This window comes from Saccopteryx leptura, chromosome 5 (genome assembly GCF_036850995.1).
Source record: "Saccopteryx leptura isolate mSacLep1 chromosome 5, mSacLep1_pri_phased_curated, whole genome shotgun sequence".
In the NCBI taxonomy this organism is placed as follows: Eukaryota; Metazoa; Chordata; class Mammalia; order Chiroptera; family Emballonuridae; genus Saccopteryx; species Saccopteryx leptura.
In genome coordinates, this window is record NC_089507.1 from 212,061,910 (window position 1) to 212,081,614 (window position 19,705).

At 53.9% G+C, this 19,705-nt stretch overlaps 2 protein-coding genes across 5 annotated transcripts in view; one reads left to right on the top strand and one right to left on the bottom strand.

Moving 5' to 3' along the window:
• LOC136405051 (fer-1-like protein 4) overlaps nucleotides 1–5,618 on the top strand; it is a 32,749-nt gene extending 27,131 nt beyond the window's left edge. For 2 of the 3 annotated variants that reach the window (XM_066383971.1, XM_066383972.1), the window contains exons 38-45: nucleotides 167–321; nucleotides 888–1,051; nucleotides 1,571–1,656; nucleotides 3,747–3,845; nucleotides 4,061–4,302; nucleotides 4,757–5,037; nucleotides 5,119–5,219; nucleotides 5,314–5,618. In XM_066383971.1, coding sequence (XP_066240068.1) covers nucleotides 167–321; nucleotides 888–1,051; nucleotides 1,571–1,656; nucleotides 3,747–3,845; nucleotides 4,061–4,302; nucleotides 4,757–5,037; nucleotides 5,119–5,219; nucleotides 5,314–5,539 — 1,354 coding nt within the window. In that variant the 3' untranslated portion in view covers nucleotides 5,540–5,618. The remainder of the gene's footprint in view (nucleotides 1–166; nucleotides 322–887; nucleotides 1,052–1,570; nucleotides 1,657–3,746; nucleotides 3,846–4,060; nucleotides 4,303–4,756; nucleotides 5,038–5,118; nucleotides 5,220–5,313) is intronic. The other variant, XM_066383973.1, reaches the window with a different exon arrangement.
• A 1,688-nt stretch (nucleotides 5,619–7,306) lies between these two features.
• On the bottom strand, nucleotides 7,307–15,878 carry ERGIC3 (ERGIC and golgi 3). Of its 2 annotated transcripts, XM_066383987.1 has the most exons (14): nucleotides 15,721–15,878; nucleotides 15,513–15,583; nucleotides 15,306–15,393; nucleotides 14,988–15,107; nucleotides 14,415–14,508; nucleotides 13,058–13,223; nucleotides 12,858–12,915; nucleotides 10,020–10,034; nucleotides 9,675–9,706; nucleotides 8,770–8,866; nucleotides 8,628–8,692; nucleotides 7,847–7,983; nucleotides 7,718–7,773; nucleotides 7,307–7,525 (listed from the first exon to the last, which is right to left on the bottom strand). In XM_066383987.1, exons 1-14 carry the CDS (start codon nucleotides 15,806–15,808, stop codon nucleotides 7,446–7,448), a joined length of 1,167 nt encoding a protein of 388 aa, XP_066240084.1. In that variant the 5' UTR covers nucleotides 15,809–15,878; the 3' UTR covers nucleotides 7,307–7,445. The 2 variants fall into 2 exon arrangements, with proteins under 2 accessions (XP_066240084.1, XP_066240085.1); XM_066383988.1 differs by lacking the exon at nucleotides 10,020–10,034.
• Nucleotides 15,879–19,705: the final 3,827 nt, after the last annotated feature.

Below are 19,705 nucleotides of genomic sequence, written 5' to 3' on the forward strand. Positions count from 1 at the left end.
CAGGCTTACATTTTTTATTTTCACAGTTACCATAAGTGATGACTAAGCTGTCTTCCACCAGGGTTATGACCCTGGATCTCAGGTCTTTAAGGGTCCCCATCCCAGCCCTTTGTCCAACTGTGTCCCTTGCTGGCCCCCAATGAGGCATATTCTTTGTTGCCTGCAGGGATGGGTACAATGCCTGGCGCGACGCATTCCGGCCTTCACAGATCCTGGCAGGGCTGTGCCAACACTGTGGCCTCCCTGCCCCTGAATACCGAGTCGGGGCTGTCAAGGTGGGCAGCAAAGTCTTTCTGACACCGCCTGAGACCCGGCTCCCAGGTACCAGCCCCTCTCTGCTGGACAGCCCAGAGGGTGCAAGACGGTAGAACAGGTACAGGGGCCCCTGGTGCCCAGTCTTGTGCATCCCCCCAAAGAGCATGCTTCCTTCTGCAAACAGAGGAGGTGAGTTTGGCTAGTAAAGGCAAGGTTCTCGGATGGTTAGAAGAAAATGGTCTTTGTTGGTGATCGTGAGATCCCTAAAGAGCCAAACTGGACTCCTCAGAGCCATAGCTAACCAAGTTCCCAGGATACACGGTAGCCCATAGGGGGTCCCATACAACAGAATGTGGTTGTAGAATTGAACTGTGATGGTTTGTCTCTAAACAGTGTGCAGAAGCCACAGCCCCTCCAGCCCCACTGTCCTCCAGACTGCTGGCTTTTCACTGACGAAAGCTGTTAGAGCAGCACCCCCACTTTCTGTGCACTGTGCACTGGCCCTCTCGGCCCAGGGATTCTGTCCACCACCACAGCGGCCTCAGCTTAGAGCTTCCGTTGACGGGTGGGGGCAGGAAGGGAGGAGAGTTGGGAGCTGTGTGGAACCCAAGCTCACACACGTCTTGTTCCAGATAGGGGGGGACCCAAGGTGGCAAGTGAGGTCCCTGAGGAGGAGGGCCAGGCATTGCTTGTGCTGCGGCGCTGGCAGGAGATGCCAGGTTTGGGGATCCAGCTGGTACCTGAGCATGTGGAAACACGGCCCCTCTACCATCCCCGCAGCCCGGGGCTGCTGCAGGTGAGGGAGAGCTCAGCACCCAACCCTCCAACCCCAGGACCTCCAGCCGGTCCTGCGCCCCAGGGCGTCCATTTCCCGAGCCCTCCACCTGAGCACAACATTGCCGCCTCTGATCTCGGCTCCTGACCCTGGCTCCCGGCATCTCCACTCATACCTCTGCCCCTGACTCTGGTCAGCAGGATACTGACCCTCAGGGCCACCGGGGCTCAGACCTAGCACTCCCAGCCTGACCCCAGGTCCCTAGGGTCTGGACCTTGGGAACACCAGATCTTACCGCTGCTCTCAACTTTCCATTTCTGGGGCCTCACCCCCAAACCCCTAACCTAACATCAACCCTGGACCCTCCACTACAGACTCCACCTTCATCCTCATTACCCAGGATCTGCGCAACCATGCCCTCTTGACCTCCGCTGTTATCTCCACCTGGGCAAGGCAGAGCCTCTGGCCACAGGGCTGTTAGGGGAGGTGGGGACCCCAGCAAGACCCAACATCCTGGTCCCACTTCTCTTGTGTGCCCAGGGATCCCTTCACTTGTGGATTGACATTTTCCCCCGTGATGTTCCTGCGCCACCCCCAGTTGACATCAAGCCTCGGCAGCCAATCAGGTGAGAGGGAGCCCTGGCCCCTCCTCTCATGAGGTGGGCACATCTTGGAACTCCGCAAAAGGGCCCTCCAAAAACCTGGGCCTCCACTAAAGCAGGCAGAGGCTGCTGACCCAGGCTTTTCAACTAGGTAAGCCATTAAACACCTCCTTTAAAAATAATTTACTGTGGCCTAATCAGGCAGTGGCGCAGTGGATAGAGCGTTGGACTGGGCTGTGGAAGGACCCAGGTTCGAACGCGGGTTCATCTGGCTTGAGCAAAAAGCTCACCAGCTGGGACCCAGGGTCGCTGGCTCCAGCAAGGGGTTACTCAGTCTGCTGAAGGCCCGCGGGTCAGGGCACATATGAGAAAGCAATCAATGAACAACTAATGATTGATGCTTCTCATCTCTCTGTTCCTGTCTGTCTGTCCCTGTCTATCCCTCTCTCTGACTCTCTCTCTGTCTCTGTTAAAAAAAAAACCCACAAAACAAACAAACAAACAAAACAAAACAAAACAAAAAAACCCCTGAGCTTGCCGGCTTGAGCGGAGGCTCATTTGGTTTGAGTGAGGCTCACCAGCTTGAGCCCAAGCTCGCTGACTGGAGCAGAGGGTCACTTGGTCTGCTGTAGCTCCTCACTGTAGCTCCCCAGTCACGGCACATATGAGAAAGCAATGAACACCTAAGGTGCTGCACTGAAGAATTGATGCTTCTCATCTCTCTCCCTTCCTGTCTCTCTCTCTCTCTCTCTCTCTCTCTCTCTCTCTCTCTCTCACACACACACACACACACACACCACGCAATTTATTGTGGATTGGATGTCCATCACTTTCAAATATCGAATAAGCGCCCACTTCCTATGAGTAGAGCCCTGTGTAGGGTGTACGCCAGTCAGATGTCAGCAATCTGGCACTTTCCACCCCTGGGAACTGCTTTCCTTGGTGTCACTCATGGGGAGGCTTTCACAGTATAGGGGCAAGGTGGCTTCTAATGGTGCCAGATTTACATCTGACCAAGTGGACTACTTGCGCAGAAATATACACACCTCTTTTCCAGTTGGAGCAGAAGTCTCAGGGCTGGCTGGCTCTCCTTGGGCCAGCTGGGGTCAAATGCTGATCCCTGAAGCACTTGGTGTGGTCATGGCGCTATAATTAATTGGCCAGTTCTGGGTGATGTCCTAGGTCAGGGGTCCCCAAACTGCAGCCCCCTGAGGCCATTTATCTGGCCCCCACCACACTTCCGGAAGGGGCATCTCTTTCATTGGTGGTCAGTGAGAGGGGCATAGTTCCCATTGAAATACTGGTCAGTTTGTTGATTTAAACTTATCTGTTCTTTATTTTAAATATTGTATTTGTTCCCGTTTTGTTTTTTTACTTTAAAATAAGATATGTGCAGTGTGCATAGGGATTTGTTCATAGTTTTTTTTTTATAGTCTGGCCCTCCAACGGTCTGAGGGACAGTGAACTGGCCCCCTGTGTAAAAAGTTTGGGGACCCCTGTCCTAGGTGATGTATCCACCTCTGGGGCCCCACCAGAATCACACAGATTGACAGTGGGGTTAGGGTCACCAACGGAAAATCAGGGTGCTGTCAACGAATGAGGGGAAATTGACACTGGTAAACCCTAGGACAGCCAAGCACAGGCTCTTTGGGGTAGGATCAAGAATGCTGCAGGCAGGCCCTCCATTTGTCCCTCGCCACTCTGCCTTTTCTTCTCCCCTTCTCTCTGATGACTGGCTTTCTCTACTCACCTGCCCTCCTCTGTACCCCAGAACTTCAGCTTGCATGTCACTTTGGCTTACTGTGGCTCTAACTCTGCATCTGATGCTTCATGACTCAACTTTTTGGGTCCTGATTCCAAATTTAGGGGAGGGAGAGCCTTGCTGGCTCAGTTGGGTTAGCAGACTATCTCTGGTGCCACCTGCTGTGGTGGAGGTAGTCAGTCATACCTGCCCTTCAAGGGACCATGGGCACCCTGATCACCCAGCTGGTCACACATCAGGTGCCCAACGATTGACCGTCAGCGGCCCTGGCCCAGGTCCTTCCTGCTTCCTGCAATCCTTCCCAGGACTCCTCTCAGGAGTCTGAAACCACCCTCCCTCACACATCCCCCAGCTATGAGCTCAGAGTCATCATCTGGAACACGGAGGATGTGGTTCTGGATGATGTGAACCCGCTCACGGGAGAGATGTCAAGTGACATCTACGTGAAAAGGTAGGCCTGCGGCTGGGCTGGAGAGACGGCAGTATACTGAGGGAGAGTACACCTGGGGCTTGGACCCTGGGGCTGAGACAGCCCTGTCCCCTAAGCGCTCTGAGGCGCCCGGAGCCGGTGGAGGGACTGGCCTGGTGGGTAAGCCGCGGGGCTAGCTGGGTCTGGGCTTGGCGCCAGCTGCGCCCCCCTCAGTCTCTCCCTTTCCCGGGCTCCAGCTGGGTGAAGGGGCTGGAGCAGGACAAGCAGGAGACGGATGTGCACTTCAACTCTCTCACTGGGGAGGGGAACTTCAACTGGCGCTTCGTGTTCCGCTTTGACTACCTGCCCACGGAGCGGGAGGTGAGCGTCCGGCGCAAGCCTGGACCCTTCGCCCTGGAGGAGGCCGAGTTCCGGCAGCCGGCCGTGCTGGTCCTGCAGGTCTGGGACTATGACCGCATCTCCGCCAACGACTTCCTTGGTACTGCGGGGCCTTCCGCCTACCTCAACCTCGTCCCAGTTTCTGCCCTCTTTTCCCTGCCCCTGGGGCCCTTGGCCCCCACTCTGATCCTGCCCTAGCTCCTGGGTTTCAGGCCCTAGGTCTCTAACCTTTGCGGTCTGCCCTAATTACTGAACCTATTCAGCCGTGAGCACCATGACCTCCATCCCTACCCAAAGCCCCTGACAGCCTCTGGTTTGACCCCAGCTCAGGCTGACTGACTCCGTGGCCTTTGCCTCTGGTCTGTTTTAGCAGTCAGGTCCCGCCCCCGGCCCTGATTCACCGGGGGATGTGGTGTGTGGTCCACAGCTGGGGCCTGACCACCACGTTCTAACTTCTGATGCCCTGACTTACAATCACGCAGTGCTGCCCAACCCCCCTACCGCTCGGATAGCCCTGGATCTCCAGCCTAACCCAGAGCGCTCTGGACTTACAGGATCCTTGGAGCTGCAGCTACCGGACATGGTGCGGGGCACCCGGGTCCCCGAGCTCTGCTCTGTGCGGCTGGCCCGCGATGGGGCTGCCCCCAGGTGCAGCCTGTTCCGCTGCCGCCGCTTGCGGGGCTGGTGGCCCGTGGTGAAGCTGCGGGAGCCGGAGGACGAGGAGCGGGAGCAGCGGGAGGCCCAGGCCGGCAAGAAGAGGAGGAGGAAGCGGAGGAAAGGCCGGCCGGAAGACTTCGAGTTCACAGACGCCGGAGGCAACGCTTACATCCTCACGGTGGGTGCGGCTGGCTAGGGGCTGCGTGGGCGGGAGCCAGGTCTGAGCCACCCAAGCTCAGCCTGTTCCCCTTTTTTGCAGGGGAAGGTGGAGGCAGAGTTTGAGCTGCTGACAGCGGAGGAGGCTGAGAAACGGCCCGTGGGGAAGGGGCGGCAGGAACCTGAGCCCTTGGAGAAGCCCGAGTGAGGGGCTGCGGGGACGCTGCCGGAGCTTGAGGGGGCGGTGGGGAGGCCCCGGCTTCATCATTCCGACACCTTTCCACCCCCTTTCCCACAGCCGCCCCAAAACCTCCTTCAACTGGTTCGTGAACCCGCTGAAGACCTTCGTCTTCTTCATCTGTCGCCGGTACTGGCGCATCCTGGTGCTGCTACTGCTCTTGGCGCTGATCGTCATCTTCCTCCTCCTGGTCTTCTACACCATACCCGGCCAGATCAGCGAGGCCATCTTCCTCCCCCTCCAACACCCTCGTGGCCCTAACGGACCTCGGACACGCGCCCCCTAGCACCCACCCCTCAACTACCGCTCCTAGAAGTCCTTCCCACCACGTGAGCTACTCGACTTCACTGCTTCCTTTGAATAAACCTTTGCACTCATCCACTCTGGTGCCTGAGTACTCGCTGTGCAGAACGCAGGGGGCAGAGAGCAGACAGGTCTTGGGTGACCTCGGATGCTGGGGACTCTGGGCAAATGATACACAAGGATGGAAGGTCCCCTTGCGGCCCCACGGCAGGGAAGAACGACCTAACAGGAGGTTTGGGCCGAGAAGCCCTGGTTGCTGAGGTGTCATCCGCTCTGAGCAGCCCACCTGCTGCTCCTGCCAGTGGCTGGGTCCCGCTCACCTCATCTGCTTGTGGTTTCTGCCATTCCATGACAGCCAAGCACTTCACAGACTTCACTAATTTATTCTTCACCAACCCTGAGAGTAACCATATCATTTAAAGATCCTTTTGGCTGCAAGTAATAGAAACCCCTCCTTGCAAAATGACAAAATATGACAAAAACAAAATAATATAAATCCCAACCCAAACTGGCTTGAGCAATAAGGGAATATTTTGGCTTGAATAACTCAAATTCCCAGGGATTTGTGCTGTCTTCAGGTGCAATTTGTCACAGGGTTCAAATGATGTCACCAAGACATTTTTCTGCCTCCAGGCTCAGCTCTGCTGTCCTCTGGGGGGCTGCAGCAACCGATGCCTCCCCACATTCACAGCCCAGGGAAGCCTTCCTCTTCCTGAGAGCCTGGCTGGCCCAGGCAGCTGCGGCCAGGGGGTGGGATGTGCTGACGGGGCCACCCTTGGAGCGCAAGGTGGTAGATCAGCGCTCCTCTCAAACCACTAAGCTGAAGATGGAGGGAGGTTCCAGAGGAAATTCAGGATACTGCTAACCAGTGGGGAAAGTTCCTGAGTGGCCCAGACAACAAGGTTCCCGCCAGCTATCACCCACAACTTAGGGATGAGACTGGTGCCCACAGGTTAAATAATGTGTAAGCATCTCACATCTCACAGATCGTAAGTGATCCCATCGGGGGAGGTCTCAGTTCTGTCTGCCTCCAAAGGTTTTGCTATCACTGATCTCCTTTGCTTTCTGTCCTTTCTCTCCTCTCCCCCACTACTGTCCGACACAGAAACTCCCTGAGAAATGACCGGATGAATGGACCAGCTATTAATATCTCTGGGGAGTGGTGAGGTCTGGGACCTGGTTCTATAATGGGAAGCCCGCACTGAGTTCAGAGCTGGGTGATGCTCACCCTGCTCCAAAATGGCCATTTCTTCCTTCCTTCCCTGTTCTTCAGCTCTGCCTCCACCTCGGAGACTGCACAGGACTGGCAGGACACCTCTCAGCACCAGGAGCCAGCAAGGGCCTGGCACAGCAGGATCAGAGACCCAGGTGACTGACCCAGGGTGGCAGGGGCCCCAGCTTCAGCTGTCACTGCAGAGGTGGTAAGCTCTACCTGTTCCCAGGGCTCTATTACTATCACTGGGGTCAGACACTCAGGAACCTGGGCACCATGGTGGCTCCACAAAACTCATCCTGCAAGTCTGTCTCAGCCCTGAGGCTCAAACCATAAGACCACGGTGCAGGAGGGACCGTGAGTAGGGCTGTGGGTTCAACCTCAGTTTGGTCTGAACAAAGCCCTATAAACCAGGGGATGTCTATGTGGGACTCCCAGAGGGCATCCGGCCTAATCTGTCAGTCCTGGCTGCCTTCAAGAACGTGGCTGTGATGAGTGGTTGTCCCCAGACCCAAGAACCACACGGAGACCAGTGAGTACTATCACAACAAACAGATTTATCAACCTGGGGCTGCAATAGACTATCCAGGGAGGAAGGGGGTGCAGGGCAGGCGGGGAAAGGACCACAAAGCCAAAGAGACAAGAGGAGGAGGAACGACAAAGGGGAAGGGAACAACTACGTTGTCTTCCCTAGGTCAATTTTCTTCTGGATGGCTCGTGCCGAGTGGTAGATAAGTGAATCAATGAGTCCAGCAACTGGGGAGAGAGATAAGGGCTGGCACTGGCCCAGCTGGACCCTTGGCTTGACCTCCAGAGCCTTACTGGCCAGACCAGCATCTCCCTTTGGCCTTGAGGTGCTTATTCTCCTTTAGCCAAAATCTGGGGGAAACCCAGGCTTTACCCTCCCCACCACACCCAGTGCCAAACAGACACCCCGGAGCCACTAACCTGTGAACATGCCCCCGATGATAGCGCACACGCCCGTGAGGAAGTGCGTGAAGGACCTGGCAGGGCGGAGGCGGGTCAGCAGGCCTCCCTCCTGCTACCAGCCCAGGGCCACCCCTTCCCCACCCTCACCTGTGCTTCTCCGTCAGTTTCACCATCATGGGCGACAGCTCGTAGAGCACGAAGACGCCAGGAAGCCCCTGGTCTCCCAGCAGCCCATTGGCGACCTTCTCATGTCTGGTCACAGAGAACTGGTTTGTCCTCAGCACCTGGGATGGGAGGGGAGCCTAGGCCAGGGCCAGCTCTACAGCCTGGCTCCCATGCCCCCACCCTACCTCTGTTCCTGCCCTATGTCCTGTAGTACCCAGTGTTGAGGAGAAAACAAGGCCCCAGGTTGGTAATGAGCCCTGCCAGGCCTGGGACCACCTAGATACCCTCTCCCAGCCTAACAACCCAGCCGCCCCTCCGCTCACCAGCCCTTCAGTCTACCAGTCCCAGCTACATCCGGTGGGTCCTCTCAGTGGGGTCCCTGACTTCCTCTGCAAACTCAGTCCCATGCCTTCTACCGGTCTGCTCAGGTGCTTGCTGTCCCCAGGCCAGCAGAAGGGGGAGTAGGGTGCCTAGGAAGGGTCATTTCCAGCCCAGCACAGACCACGGGGACAGGGAGGCAGACAGTGGGCACTGGAGGAAGGGATGGATGCAGTTTGAGCAAGTAAAAAGACAAAGTGCTTTGACATCTGACAGCCTGGGGCTTGGGGGGACACAGCACCTACACTCTCTGAGCCCTGACTTGTCATCACAAGCCATGGATGCATCACATGGGAATAAGGGCCACACTTCCCTTCCCAGGTTGAAGGGACTCAAGTGCTTGTCACCAAGAGGGACTCTGACATCTGAGCTCTTGCAGACTTACCTCGCCATCTAGCTTCATGTACACCGTGGGCACCACCTTCACAAAGTACTGGAACATCATGGAGGCTGCAGGGAGAAGAGAGCACTGGGCATGCGTGTCGGGCAGGGCTTGAGGCGCTGAGGGCTCCCTCCCAGGCTGGTACCTTGAAGTGCAGTGACATTGGTGCGGTCCAGGGGGTTCACAATGCCTGGGTAGTCCTCGCCAAATGACAGGTGCCGGATGTAGTGGGTCATGTTGATCTGCAAGCAACACCGGTGCCTGGGACGCAGCGCACTCGAGGCCCAGCCGCCCCACCCCATCAAATGCTCCGCAGGACAGTAGCAGACAGGGACGCCTGGGCGTGGCGAGTGAATGTGTGGAGATGGGGGGGCCCTGTCTGGGAGAATCTGAGACAGGCACCCCTACTTCCCACCTATGAGCTCCTCCTCCACAGAGTCTGCAGGCTGCTGGGACTCCAGAGTTTGAGGTTCTGGCTGCATCCATACATCAGGCCATACAGACTGGGCAGGGCCCTTGTGGCAGGTGCTGGCTTTCCCTGAGGTCTCAATCCAGGGGTGCCAGGCTAGAGGGGCCCCAGCTCCCGCTCCTGTCCTGTTCTAGTCTATATCGAACTCAGCCACTAGAGGGGTCTTAAAAAATATGCAAATCTGATTATGCCCCAACCCCTGGTAAGGTAGGCAAGCAGCGCCCCACTGCCCTCAGGATCAAGACCAGGCTCCTCAGCATGGCCCCCAAGTCCTGTGGCCTGGTGCCCACCAACCTCTCCAGACTTATCCATCCGCACTGGCTTTGTGGTTCACGAGAAGTGCCACAGTCCCTCCTGACTGCGCCCAGCACGCTCCTGTCCAACCCCATCTCCTGTCTCCAGCCTGCACAGATCTCAGTTCAAAAGTCACTCCAGTTACACGCCCCTCAGTCTGGAGCCCCTGTCAGAATGTGGTACATTTTTCTTTATCTGCTCCCCCGACCCAGGACGTCCCTGCAGAGAAATGACGGCAGCAGCCCCTCCCACCCACCCGCCCTCTAGGATTTCCACCTGGTACATACGTTGTCGAGGCCGAAGCTCTGCAAGTCGTGGACTAGGAGAGAAGAGGGCAGGTGTCAACCGGCAGAGCAGGGCTCCTCTGCCCCACCCTCAGAGCCTTTCCCAAAGGAAGTCAATGGGTTCCCTGTACCATCTGTTCCAGAATAAATTCTTCCTGCCCTCTGACCCCAATCTCTCCTGCTGCAAAGAACCGAACTCAAAGATACATCCCAGCGCTTTTTATAGTCACCCAGCAGTCCAGCCAGAGAAGGCCCCAACCCCAGGCCCATCCAAACCTCCCCCCATTCTGGGAGGGTAGGCCGCCCCAGACCTGGGGGCTCGGCCTCCCTGGGGGCAGGGCCACTTACTCTCCACAGCATGTACTGCAGCATGGGGGCGAGAGGGAGAGAAGAAAGAGGGAGAGAAGAGAGGAAGAGAAAGATTCAGAGCTCACAATGAGAACTATGGAGCAAGACATGTGGTAGAAAGGAGGACTGGAATACTGCCTCAGCTGCAGTCTGCACCCAGCTAACAAGCCTCCTTCTGGTCCAAAGGAGCCCCTCCCTGGCCAGGGAAGAGTGCCAAGAGGGTTGGGGCAGAAGTATGGTTGCCCAGGAAGAACAAAAGACCTAGAGCTCACACTGGGCAAATTACTCGCTTCTCTGGGCCTCAGCGATCTCTGCACAGGGCTGTCCTGAGGACCAGGTAGGATCTAAGATGGAACAGTACTTGGTCAACTTGACAATCTCTCCTCCTCCCCTACCCCTAATCAACAAGGATGTCAGGAACTAGCTCCCTGACCTTCAATTCACCAGCCTTATGGCCTTAGGCAGCTACAGCTTTGTGCTCTGAACATCCCTCTGGGTACAGAACTGGATCCATCCTGGGCTCCGTGACTCTGTGAACAGCCCTGGTGGAGAAGCAAGCAGAGGTGCTGCCGCCTGCAGCACCGCCTCCTACAAGTGCCTGCAGGCCCTCGCCACCAGCCTGCTGACTTCCCACAATGCCAGTGTCAGCCCTTCCGGAGCCACCTACCTGCCCCGCCCCAACACTCGGCCTCACCCCCGCAGACTGCCTTAGAGACCAGCAGAGCTAGATCCACTGGGCAGCTCAGGACTGTCAGGTCACCTCCCACTCCCTACTCCTGTCAGCACGTGGCTCTGAACATCCCCTAATATGATCCGCCTCCCTTTCCTCCCAGACCTTCTATGGGCCCTGCTACTCGCCAGCAAAGCCTCTCCATCTTCAACCTCCAAACACTCCCCTCACCTTGTCCCGCCGCAGCCTAGCTCTTCCCTGAAGGGACTCTTTCCCTTGCAGCCCTCAGCTGGTTACTTCCTACACCCGTCCTTCTCCGAGATCTAAAGGGATGTCCTCCTTGCTCCTAAATGCCACCTCAGATCACAGTTCCTGGATCTTCTCTAAAAATCCCCAGCTCTGCAGCTCATACCAAACTATTCCAACCAGCCCTACTGTTATAGTCCCTGGGAGCTCCGCACAGAAGCTGCGGGTCAGTCCTCCCCAGCTGCTGCTCAAAGCGCCTGGCCACTGGCCACTGCCCTCTCCTGTCCGACCCTGTCCCTGGCTCAATGCCTGGGGACTCCGTATCACCCAGCTGTCCATGGGTAGTCTGCCTTTCCTCCTGTTGCCCAGTTAGAGCTTTCTGCACTTGAGAGGTGCTTGATGCTGTCTTCTTTCCCTTCTTAGGGTCCTCACTCTGTGCCTGTCCCTCTCATCTGTGGAGTATGACCTGTTCCCTCTTTAGCAGATGCTTTCCGACAGCAGATTAACACACTGCCATGTCACACGCCTCACAAAGCCCTCCCTGCACCCCACAGTTCCCTCCAGCCACAGCTGACCCTCTCCCCTTAGAGCCAACTCTACAAAGGAGTTGTCTACACTGAACTCCAGACTTGAATAGCCAACTGCGTCCTGGGTGTCTAAAAGGACACCCAAACGCCATTGGTCTGAACCTGTCAAAAGCTGACTACCTGCCTCATGGCCCCTCCTCCAACCATCTCAACCTGTTCCTCTGTGTCTTCCCCCTCTCACTACTCCAGGCACAAAACCCTGACTCTTCTTTCTCTTACCCTTCACACCTGCCAGCAACACCTCTGAGCTCCGCCCTCAATATATGCGTCACTCTCAGCGCCTCATCACTTCTCTGGTCCTGCCCCATCACGTCGTGCCCGTGCCCGGCCTGGTCACTGCGATTGCCCTGGATGGACCTCTCTGGTTCTGTCTTTCCCTACAGTCTTCTCCACGAAGCAGAGTGCTGCCCACCTTTCAAAAGCCCAAGGCCCTCAACTCCCCTCCCAGCCCTACATGACAAGGCCCTTTACCTGTCTCACCGTCTTTCTAACCACGCGGCTCCGCTCACTCTGCTGCAGCTACCCTGACTTTCTCACTATGCCTAGGACCCGCCAGCACGTTCTCACCTCAAGGGGGGTGCTCTGAAGCCCCTCCCCCTAGACTTTCACAGGGCCGGCTCAAATATTACCCGGTCAGTCTTTCCCTGGCCACCCCATATAAAAGAGCACACCCGCTGTCTCGTCCAAGCCCCTCACCTCTGTCACCTAGCCTGCTTTTTTTGGTTCTTATTATTTAATAGCACTTGATATACCATATAGTTCATGTACTTATTTATTGTCTGTTTCTTTACTAGACTCTTCCGAGGGCAGAGACTTTGTTTTGCCCACTACTGGGTCCTTAGCACCTAGACCAGCATGTGGGACACAGTCGGCCATTACTAATATCTAGTACATAAATGAATGAATGAATGAGCATAGAGTTCACTCATTCACCCCTGTGAACAACCCTGTGAGGTAGGTACTGGTATCTTCAGCCCCACTGTACAGAAGAAACAGTAGGGCTCACTAGTTCCCAATAATGACATAGCTTGGGAGTGGCAAGACCTGTGTTCCAACCCAGCTCTGCTTCCCTCAAAGCCTCACATGCAGGTCACCTGAGACTGGGTGCTACCTTTAAAATGAGTGCCTCCCATAAACTAGCCTCTGTGCTATAGTTTTTAAGCTGCACAAATACCCTAGAGGTAAGTACTATCATCACCATTTTGTAAAGTAGGAAACTGAAGCTCAGAAAAGTTAAGAACCTTTCTGGCTCCTCAGCTTGTGCCCTTAACTGCCACTCAAACTCACCAAGGTGCCCAGGGTCTAAGGCTCCCTGGCTGACGGAGGATCACTCACCGTGCACGTGGGACTGCTGGAAGCTCTTCCCGGGAGCAAAGTGGAAGTTTCCAGCCACCTGTAGGGGATATTCCCTCATTCTCCAGCCGTTTCCTCCCTTCCCTGTGTTCCCTAAGGACCTGAGCAGGCCCTCGATTCACAGTGGAGTGGGGCCATCCCAAAGCCCAAATGGCCCTGCCCGGCCTCAGTGCTTCCTGTACCTTGTTGACTTCCAAGAAGCCATACACCTGGCAGCCTTCATTCTTCTGCTCCTGCATCTTCTGGCTGAAGCCCTCTCGCCGGCACTGCTCAATAGTGTCCGGGTTCTTGAAGGCCCAGCCTCGACGGCGATAAGCCTCTCGCACATCCTCACAGGTGTTGCAGCACCTGCAGGGGAGGGGGAGCGGGTGAGTGTCAAAGAGGCACAGAAACGGTGCTGGCAGTTGGGAAATAAAGCCTGAGCAGTTCTGCCCACTAACGGAGTCTCCGTCAGCCTCATCCCTGACCACCAAATGTTCTCAAAGTGCGTTTCCTCAGTGGCAGCGGAAGTGTTAAAATACATATTTCCATTCTGTTTGAGGTGATGAAAAGTTTTGGAACAGATAGTGGTGATGACTGCAGAATGCTATGAATGGAGTTAATGCCACTGAATTGTACATTTGAAAATGGTTAAAATAGTAACATTTATGTCACATATATTTTACCACAATAATAATTGTTTTTAAAATACACACCCCCAGGACTCACCGCTGACCTGGCCTGCTGAATGAGCCTCTCAGGGGTCAGGGGCTGGGAAACATACTAGGGGCTTATTAATCTGAACTAGGCCTTCTGTCCCGGTGCTTTACATAGAGTATACAAATATTTAATCAGGATGTGACTCTTATGAGAAAGGTGTGATATTCATTCCTGTTTGCAAGAGAGGTTATGTGGCCTGACCGGGCGGTGGCGCAGTGGATAAAGTGTTGGACTGGGATGCGGAAGACCCAGGTTCGAGACCCCGAGGTTGCCAGCTTGAGTGAGGGCTCATCTGGTTTGAGCAAAAGCTCACCAGCTTGAGCCCAAGGTCGCTGGCTCAAGCAAGGGGTTACTCCGTCGGCTGAAGGCCCGCGGTCAAGGCACATATGAGAAGGCAATCAATGAACAATTAAGGTGTTGCAATGCACAACGAAAAACTAATGATTGATGCTTCTCATCTCTCCGTTCCTGTCTGTCTGTCCCTGTCTATCCCTCTCTCTGACTCTCTGTCAATGTAAAAAAAAAAAAAAAAAAAAAAAAAAAGAGGTTATGTGGCTTGGTCCAAGGACGAACGGCTGGCAGAAAGCACCGCTGAAGCAGAACAAGGACCATTTCAGCTGCTTCCCAAGGTCTGCAGCCCCCAGGCAGGGCCCGGGCACAGTTTAGTCACTCATACAGGGATCAGTGACTGAGGCATACACCCCAACCCCTCTGAATTCTTGGTCCAACCTCCATGCCTGCCAAAGAGTCCGAGTGAGGCTGAGGATGACTTGCAGACAGTGTCTGATGGGAGCCCTGCTCCCTTCCCGTCCCCTCTCCCGCCACCAGGGTCTGGCTCACTTGATATCTTCTGTCTCAGCACCATAGCAGCTCTCACAGCGGTCAGGGTCCAGGGAGTCAGGGTCAAACACCTTCATCTCGACCTTCCCAAGCTCTAAGGAGAGGGCAGAGGCGGGGATCAGCTGGGGGCCGACAAAGTGAAATCTGTCCTCCCAAACCCTGCATGGGACCTTTGGCCTGTGACTTGAGAAGAACAGAACTTATAATAATAACTAATACATAGCGCATACTATGTGTCAGGTACTGTGCACTCTATACATGTATTATTTCTTTTGAAAATAGCAATAAAACAATAATGGTAAATACAAAATGTCAGCTGAGTGCAGGTTATTGTACTCAAACCATGACATCTAAGGACTGGGACCTCTGAGAATGATAGCCGGGTAGCCAACACATAGAGGCTGGATTTCAGTCCACTTTGATTAATAGCTGGGGGGCCCTAAACAAGCCATTCACTTGTCTGGATCTTAGTTGCCTCATTGGTCACTGGGCCAGCCACAGTACCGTTGCCAGAATGTAGAGCTTGGGTATGCCCAGTTCTGGGATCTGAGATCAGGCCCCTCCCCCACTTACCATGACGCTCAGCCTCTGAGCTCACGGGGATGCCATCCTTATCTAGACGCTGTTTGAACAGGTTGTGTTCCACATCCAGTTGCTGCTCGCCGGCCACATCCATGGCATCGATGCTCAGATCTGGAAGCAGTAAATCAGGGTAGGGTAATGGGATCCTAGGGGCAAGGGAATCTGGGTGTTGGAGGGTAGGGGGAAGCTGGGCGTGTCTTGGGGCAGCAGTGTGTTAGGGGAAGGAGGCTGTCCTGGGGTCCAGTACAGAGAACCCACGTGAGCGAGAATCCTGGGACTTGCAACTCCCACCCAGGGGGCGGTACTCACAGGCACAAGGCATGTGCGGAAAATATACATCGATGTTGATCTTCAGTTTATCTCCCCGTGACTTGTCCACGTAGAGTTCAGGATGCACCTGGGGCAGCACTAACTCAGTAAGATGTAGCCCATGCCTCTTTTTTCCCCATTCCCATCCCTAAAGATCCGATTCCTAGAATGTCAAGACCCGCGCACGTACTAGGCCCCGCCCCTTACCTCTGTGGTTAGGTAATACTGCAGCTCGGACAGGAACAGCAGCAGCATGAGGAGGCCACTGACAATGGTCACTGCAGGGCAGGGAGCGAGGGTCAGAATGGCCTCTGTCCAGCTCCCTCAGCCCCTGGCAGGCCGGACAGAGTCTAGGAGCCACGGCCAACCTCCGGGACACCCCTGTCCCCGAGACCCCGGTCCCACCACGGCCTACCGGTGGCGCCCCCACAGGTCTTGACCCGAAAGTCCTCCAGAGTCTTAGGGTAGGCATCGAACTGCTTCAGCTTCCCCAGCGCCTCCATGGGGACCAGCCGGAAAGGGGATGCCAGCCGGCCCGCCCCTGAGGACTCCAGCTTCCGGCCCAGAGCTTGAGCCACGCCCCCTCCCTGCACGCAGGCGCAGCACTGCGCACGCTCGGCCCCCACCCCGTCACCTGCGTTCTCACTCAGGCAGCGGGGCGGATGGGGGCTGCAGTTAGCGGCGTGTGCACGCCGCCCGTTGGCAGGTGCTCTCTCAGTCAGGGTGGTCCTCAGGCGGTCAGGGGGACCCGAGGAGGTCTCTGCGGGGTAGAAACAGCAATACCAGCGCTCTCTTGCCTAGCTTGTGCTAGGAACTGTGGCAGGAGTTTCACCTCACACTCTTGGAACTTGGAACCTTCTAGAACCTCCTAGAACAGTGGTTTTCAAAGTGCCCCTAATTAGCAGGCCCACTATTATCCGGGGCCTGGTTAGAAAGGAGAATCATCGGGTACCACCACAGACCTGTTGAATCCGAACCTCTCTAGGTGTGGCTGGCACCCCGGTTCAGAATCCCCGCTGCAGAAAGCGGGTGTGACATACCCGCTTTCGGGAGCAGAAACTGGCCTGAGGAGCCAGGTAACTTACCCTACGTCCCAGCTAAGTAATGGCGGGGCCTCATTCCAACCCATTTCTTTTTTCTTATGTTTATTTTTTGTGTGTGAGGGGAGTAGAAGGAATGGGGAGGGGGAAGGGAGGAGGAGGAAGGCCGCAGAGGCTGCAGGTGCTGCCCGGTGTGGAGGCGGCGCTACTCCATGGAGCTCCAGACCAAATGACTCACTCCTTTAGCGCTTATTTATCAAGCTCTTCCCATATCCTGGGTCTTCCCTGGGTTTTGGGAATACCATGGCGAATAAGGATGTGTTGGGGGGGGGGGTCTCAAGGCTGGATGGGGAGAGCTGCTTAGGGTCTTCAGTAATACAGAGGTCAGGGAAGGAACCCCTTCAATGTGAGTGACATGGAAGATGAGATGTGAAGAAAGGGAAGAAACTAGGGAGGTGAAGTGCTGAGAGTAGGAGTGGGAAGGAATTAGGTGTTCCAGGAAGAGCAAACGTCCTGGGGCAAGGCGGAACTTGGAAAGTTCTACAGGGGTCTCAAACTCGCGGCCCGCTGAACAACACAAAATTGTTCGGCCCGCCGGCCGCGAGTTTGAGACCCCTGCTAGGAACAAAGCCAGAATGGCTGGGAAATGTGTGAGGATTTTGGATTTTTTTAAATTTATTTTTTAAAAGATTTTATTTATTCATTTTAGAGAGGAGAATGAGAGAGAGAGAGAAAGAGAAAGAGAGAAAGAGAAAGAAGAGGGGAGGAGCAGGAAGCATCAACTCCATCTGTGCGTTGACCAGGCAATCCCAGGGTTTCAAACTAGCAACCTCAGCATTCCAGGTCGAGGCTTTATCCACTGCGCCACCACAGGTCAGGCAGATTGTGTATTTCATTGTGAGTGCAGGGGGATGCCATTTTAAGGATCCAAGCAGAAAATTAGTTTAAGATCATGCCAGTTACTGGGTGGAGAATGGATGAGGGATGGGTAGAACGGAAGCAGAGAGACAGGAAGCAGTTGCAGGCTGTGGCAGGAATTATAACCCCCTCATTAGAAAGGAAAAGTATAATTCAAATATGAGCTTCCATTTTAATAGAGGAATCAGTTTTTCTTTGTAAACTACTTGGCTGGCTCGATATGACAAGCTAAGGCAGTGGTTCTCAAAGTGTGGTACCTGGACCAGCAGCATTGACACCACCAGGAAACTTGTTAAAATGCAAATTCTCAGCCCTGCCCTACCTCCCCTCCCCAACAACAGAAAACTGGGGATGTGGCTCAACATTCTGTGTTTTTATTTATTTTTTATTATTTTTATTCATTTTAGTGAATAGAGACAGAGAGATAGAGAGAAGGGAGGGAGGAGCAGGAAGCATAAACTCCCATATGTGCCTTGACCAGGCAAGCCCAGGGTTTTGAACTGGCAACCTCAGCATTCCAGGTTGATGCCTGATCCCCTGCACCACCACAGGTCAGGCAACACTCTGTTTTTAATAAGCCTTCCAGGTGATTCTGAGGCATACTCAAGTTTGCGAAGCACTGAGCTAATAAGAGTCTCAGGCAAATAATTCCTGTTTGCACAGTAGTGCAATCCACCTAAGGAAGACTCTTCTTTCAATATTTGTGGAGCATTATTCAAATAATTACATAAGTCATAAAACAATAACCAATGAGCAAGTTAATTATAAAGGTTCTAATTCTAGTTCTAGCAGTATGCAGACTTAACCTTCCCACTGCAAAGCATGTTGAAATGCTGAATAACAAGTATCACTTTGAACATATAGCTGACTCATGAAAATATAAGAAAATTCCCAGAGACTAAAAGTAAAGGAGTCAAAAAGGCAGTAAACATCAGCCTGATTGGGTGGTGGCGCAGTAGATAGAGCATTGGACTGGGATGCTGAGGACCCAGGTTCGAGACCCCGAGGTCTCCAGTTTGAGCGCAGGCTCATCTGGTTTGAGCAAAGCTCACCAGTTTGAGCCCAAGGTTGCTCGCAAGGGGTCACTCGGTCTGCTGAAGCCCCCGGGTCAAGGCACATATGAGAAAGCAATCATCGAACAACTAAGGTGCAGCAACAAAGAATTGATGCTTCTCATCTCTCTTCCTTTCTGTTTGTCCCTCTCTCTGACTCTGTCACAAAATAAATTAAAAAGAAAAAGGCAGTAAACCCCTGAGCAGGGTGTTTGGCTCTGGAGATGGGGCGGGAGTGGTGGTTAATGGAGCTGGTGTGTCCGCAATCTACAGACTTTGGTTTTCTTTCTTTTCTTTTCCCTTTAAATCATAATAATAATTTGTATTAATATATACAAATTATGTTACAGTGTACAAAGGACTTTTACATAAATGATTATGTCCATTGGGAGGTAATATGTGTTAGAAGCTATAATTGGGTAAGATGCTACGTCAGTTTAAAAAGGCTTTGCAAAGAAATTGCTTTTTTTATTGAAATCAAATAGATGGGGAAAAAATGGTTTCAGAAAGTTTTTTTGCCTGACCAGGTGGTGGCATAGTGGATAAAGCGTTGGACTGGGATGCTGAGGACCCAGGTTCGAGACCCCGAGGTTGCCAGCTTGAGCATGGGCTCATCTGGCTTGAGCAAAATAAAAAATGCTCACCAACTTAGACCCAAGGTCGCTGGCTCAAGCAAGGGGTTACTCAGTCTGCTGAAGGCCCGTGGTCAAGGCACATATGAGAAAGCAATCAATGAACAACTAAGGTGTCACAACAAAAAACTGATGATTGATGCTTCTCATCTCTCTCTGTTCCTGTCTGTCTGTTCCTGTCTATCCCTCTCTCTGACTCTCTCTCTGTGTCCCTGTAAAGAAAAAAAAAATAAACTTACTTAAAATTTTTTTAATTGATTGATTTTAGAGACACAGAGAGGGAAAAGGAGAGAGAGAGAAGGAGAAACATCGAATTGTTCTTCCATTTACTTGTGCATTCATTGGTTGCTTCCCGTATACGCCCTGACCGGGAATCAAACCTGTAACCTTGTTTTGGGACTGTGCTGTAACCAATTTAGCTATCCAGCCAGGGCCTCATAAAGTATTTCTTTCGTGTGCGTGTGTGTATATATATATATTATATATTTTTTATTTTATTTTAATTTATTTTTTTATTTAGTGAGAGGAGGGGAGGCACAGGCTCCCACATATATCCCAACCTAGATCCACCCGGAAAACCCACTAGGGGGCGATGCTGTGCCCATCTGGGCCATTGCTCCATTGCAACCAGAGCCATTTTTTAGCTCCTGAGGCGGAGGCCATGGAGCCATCCTCAGTGCCCGGAAACAACTTGCTCTAATTGAGCCATGGCTGCAGGAGGGGAAGAGAGAGAGAGAGAAAAGCAAAAGAGGTAGAGG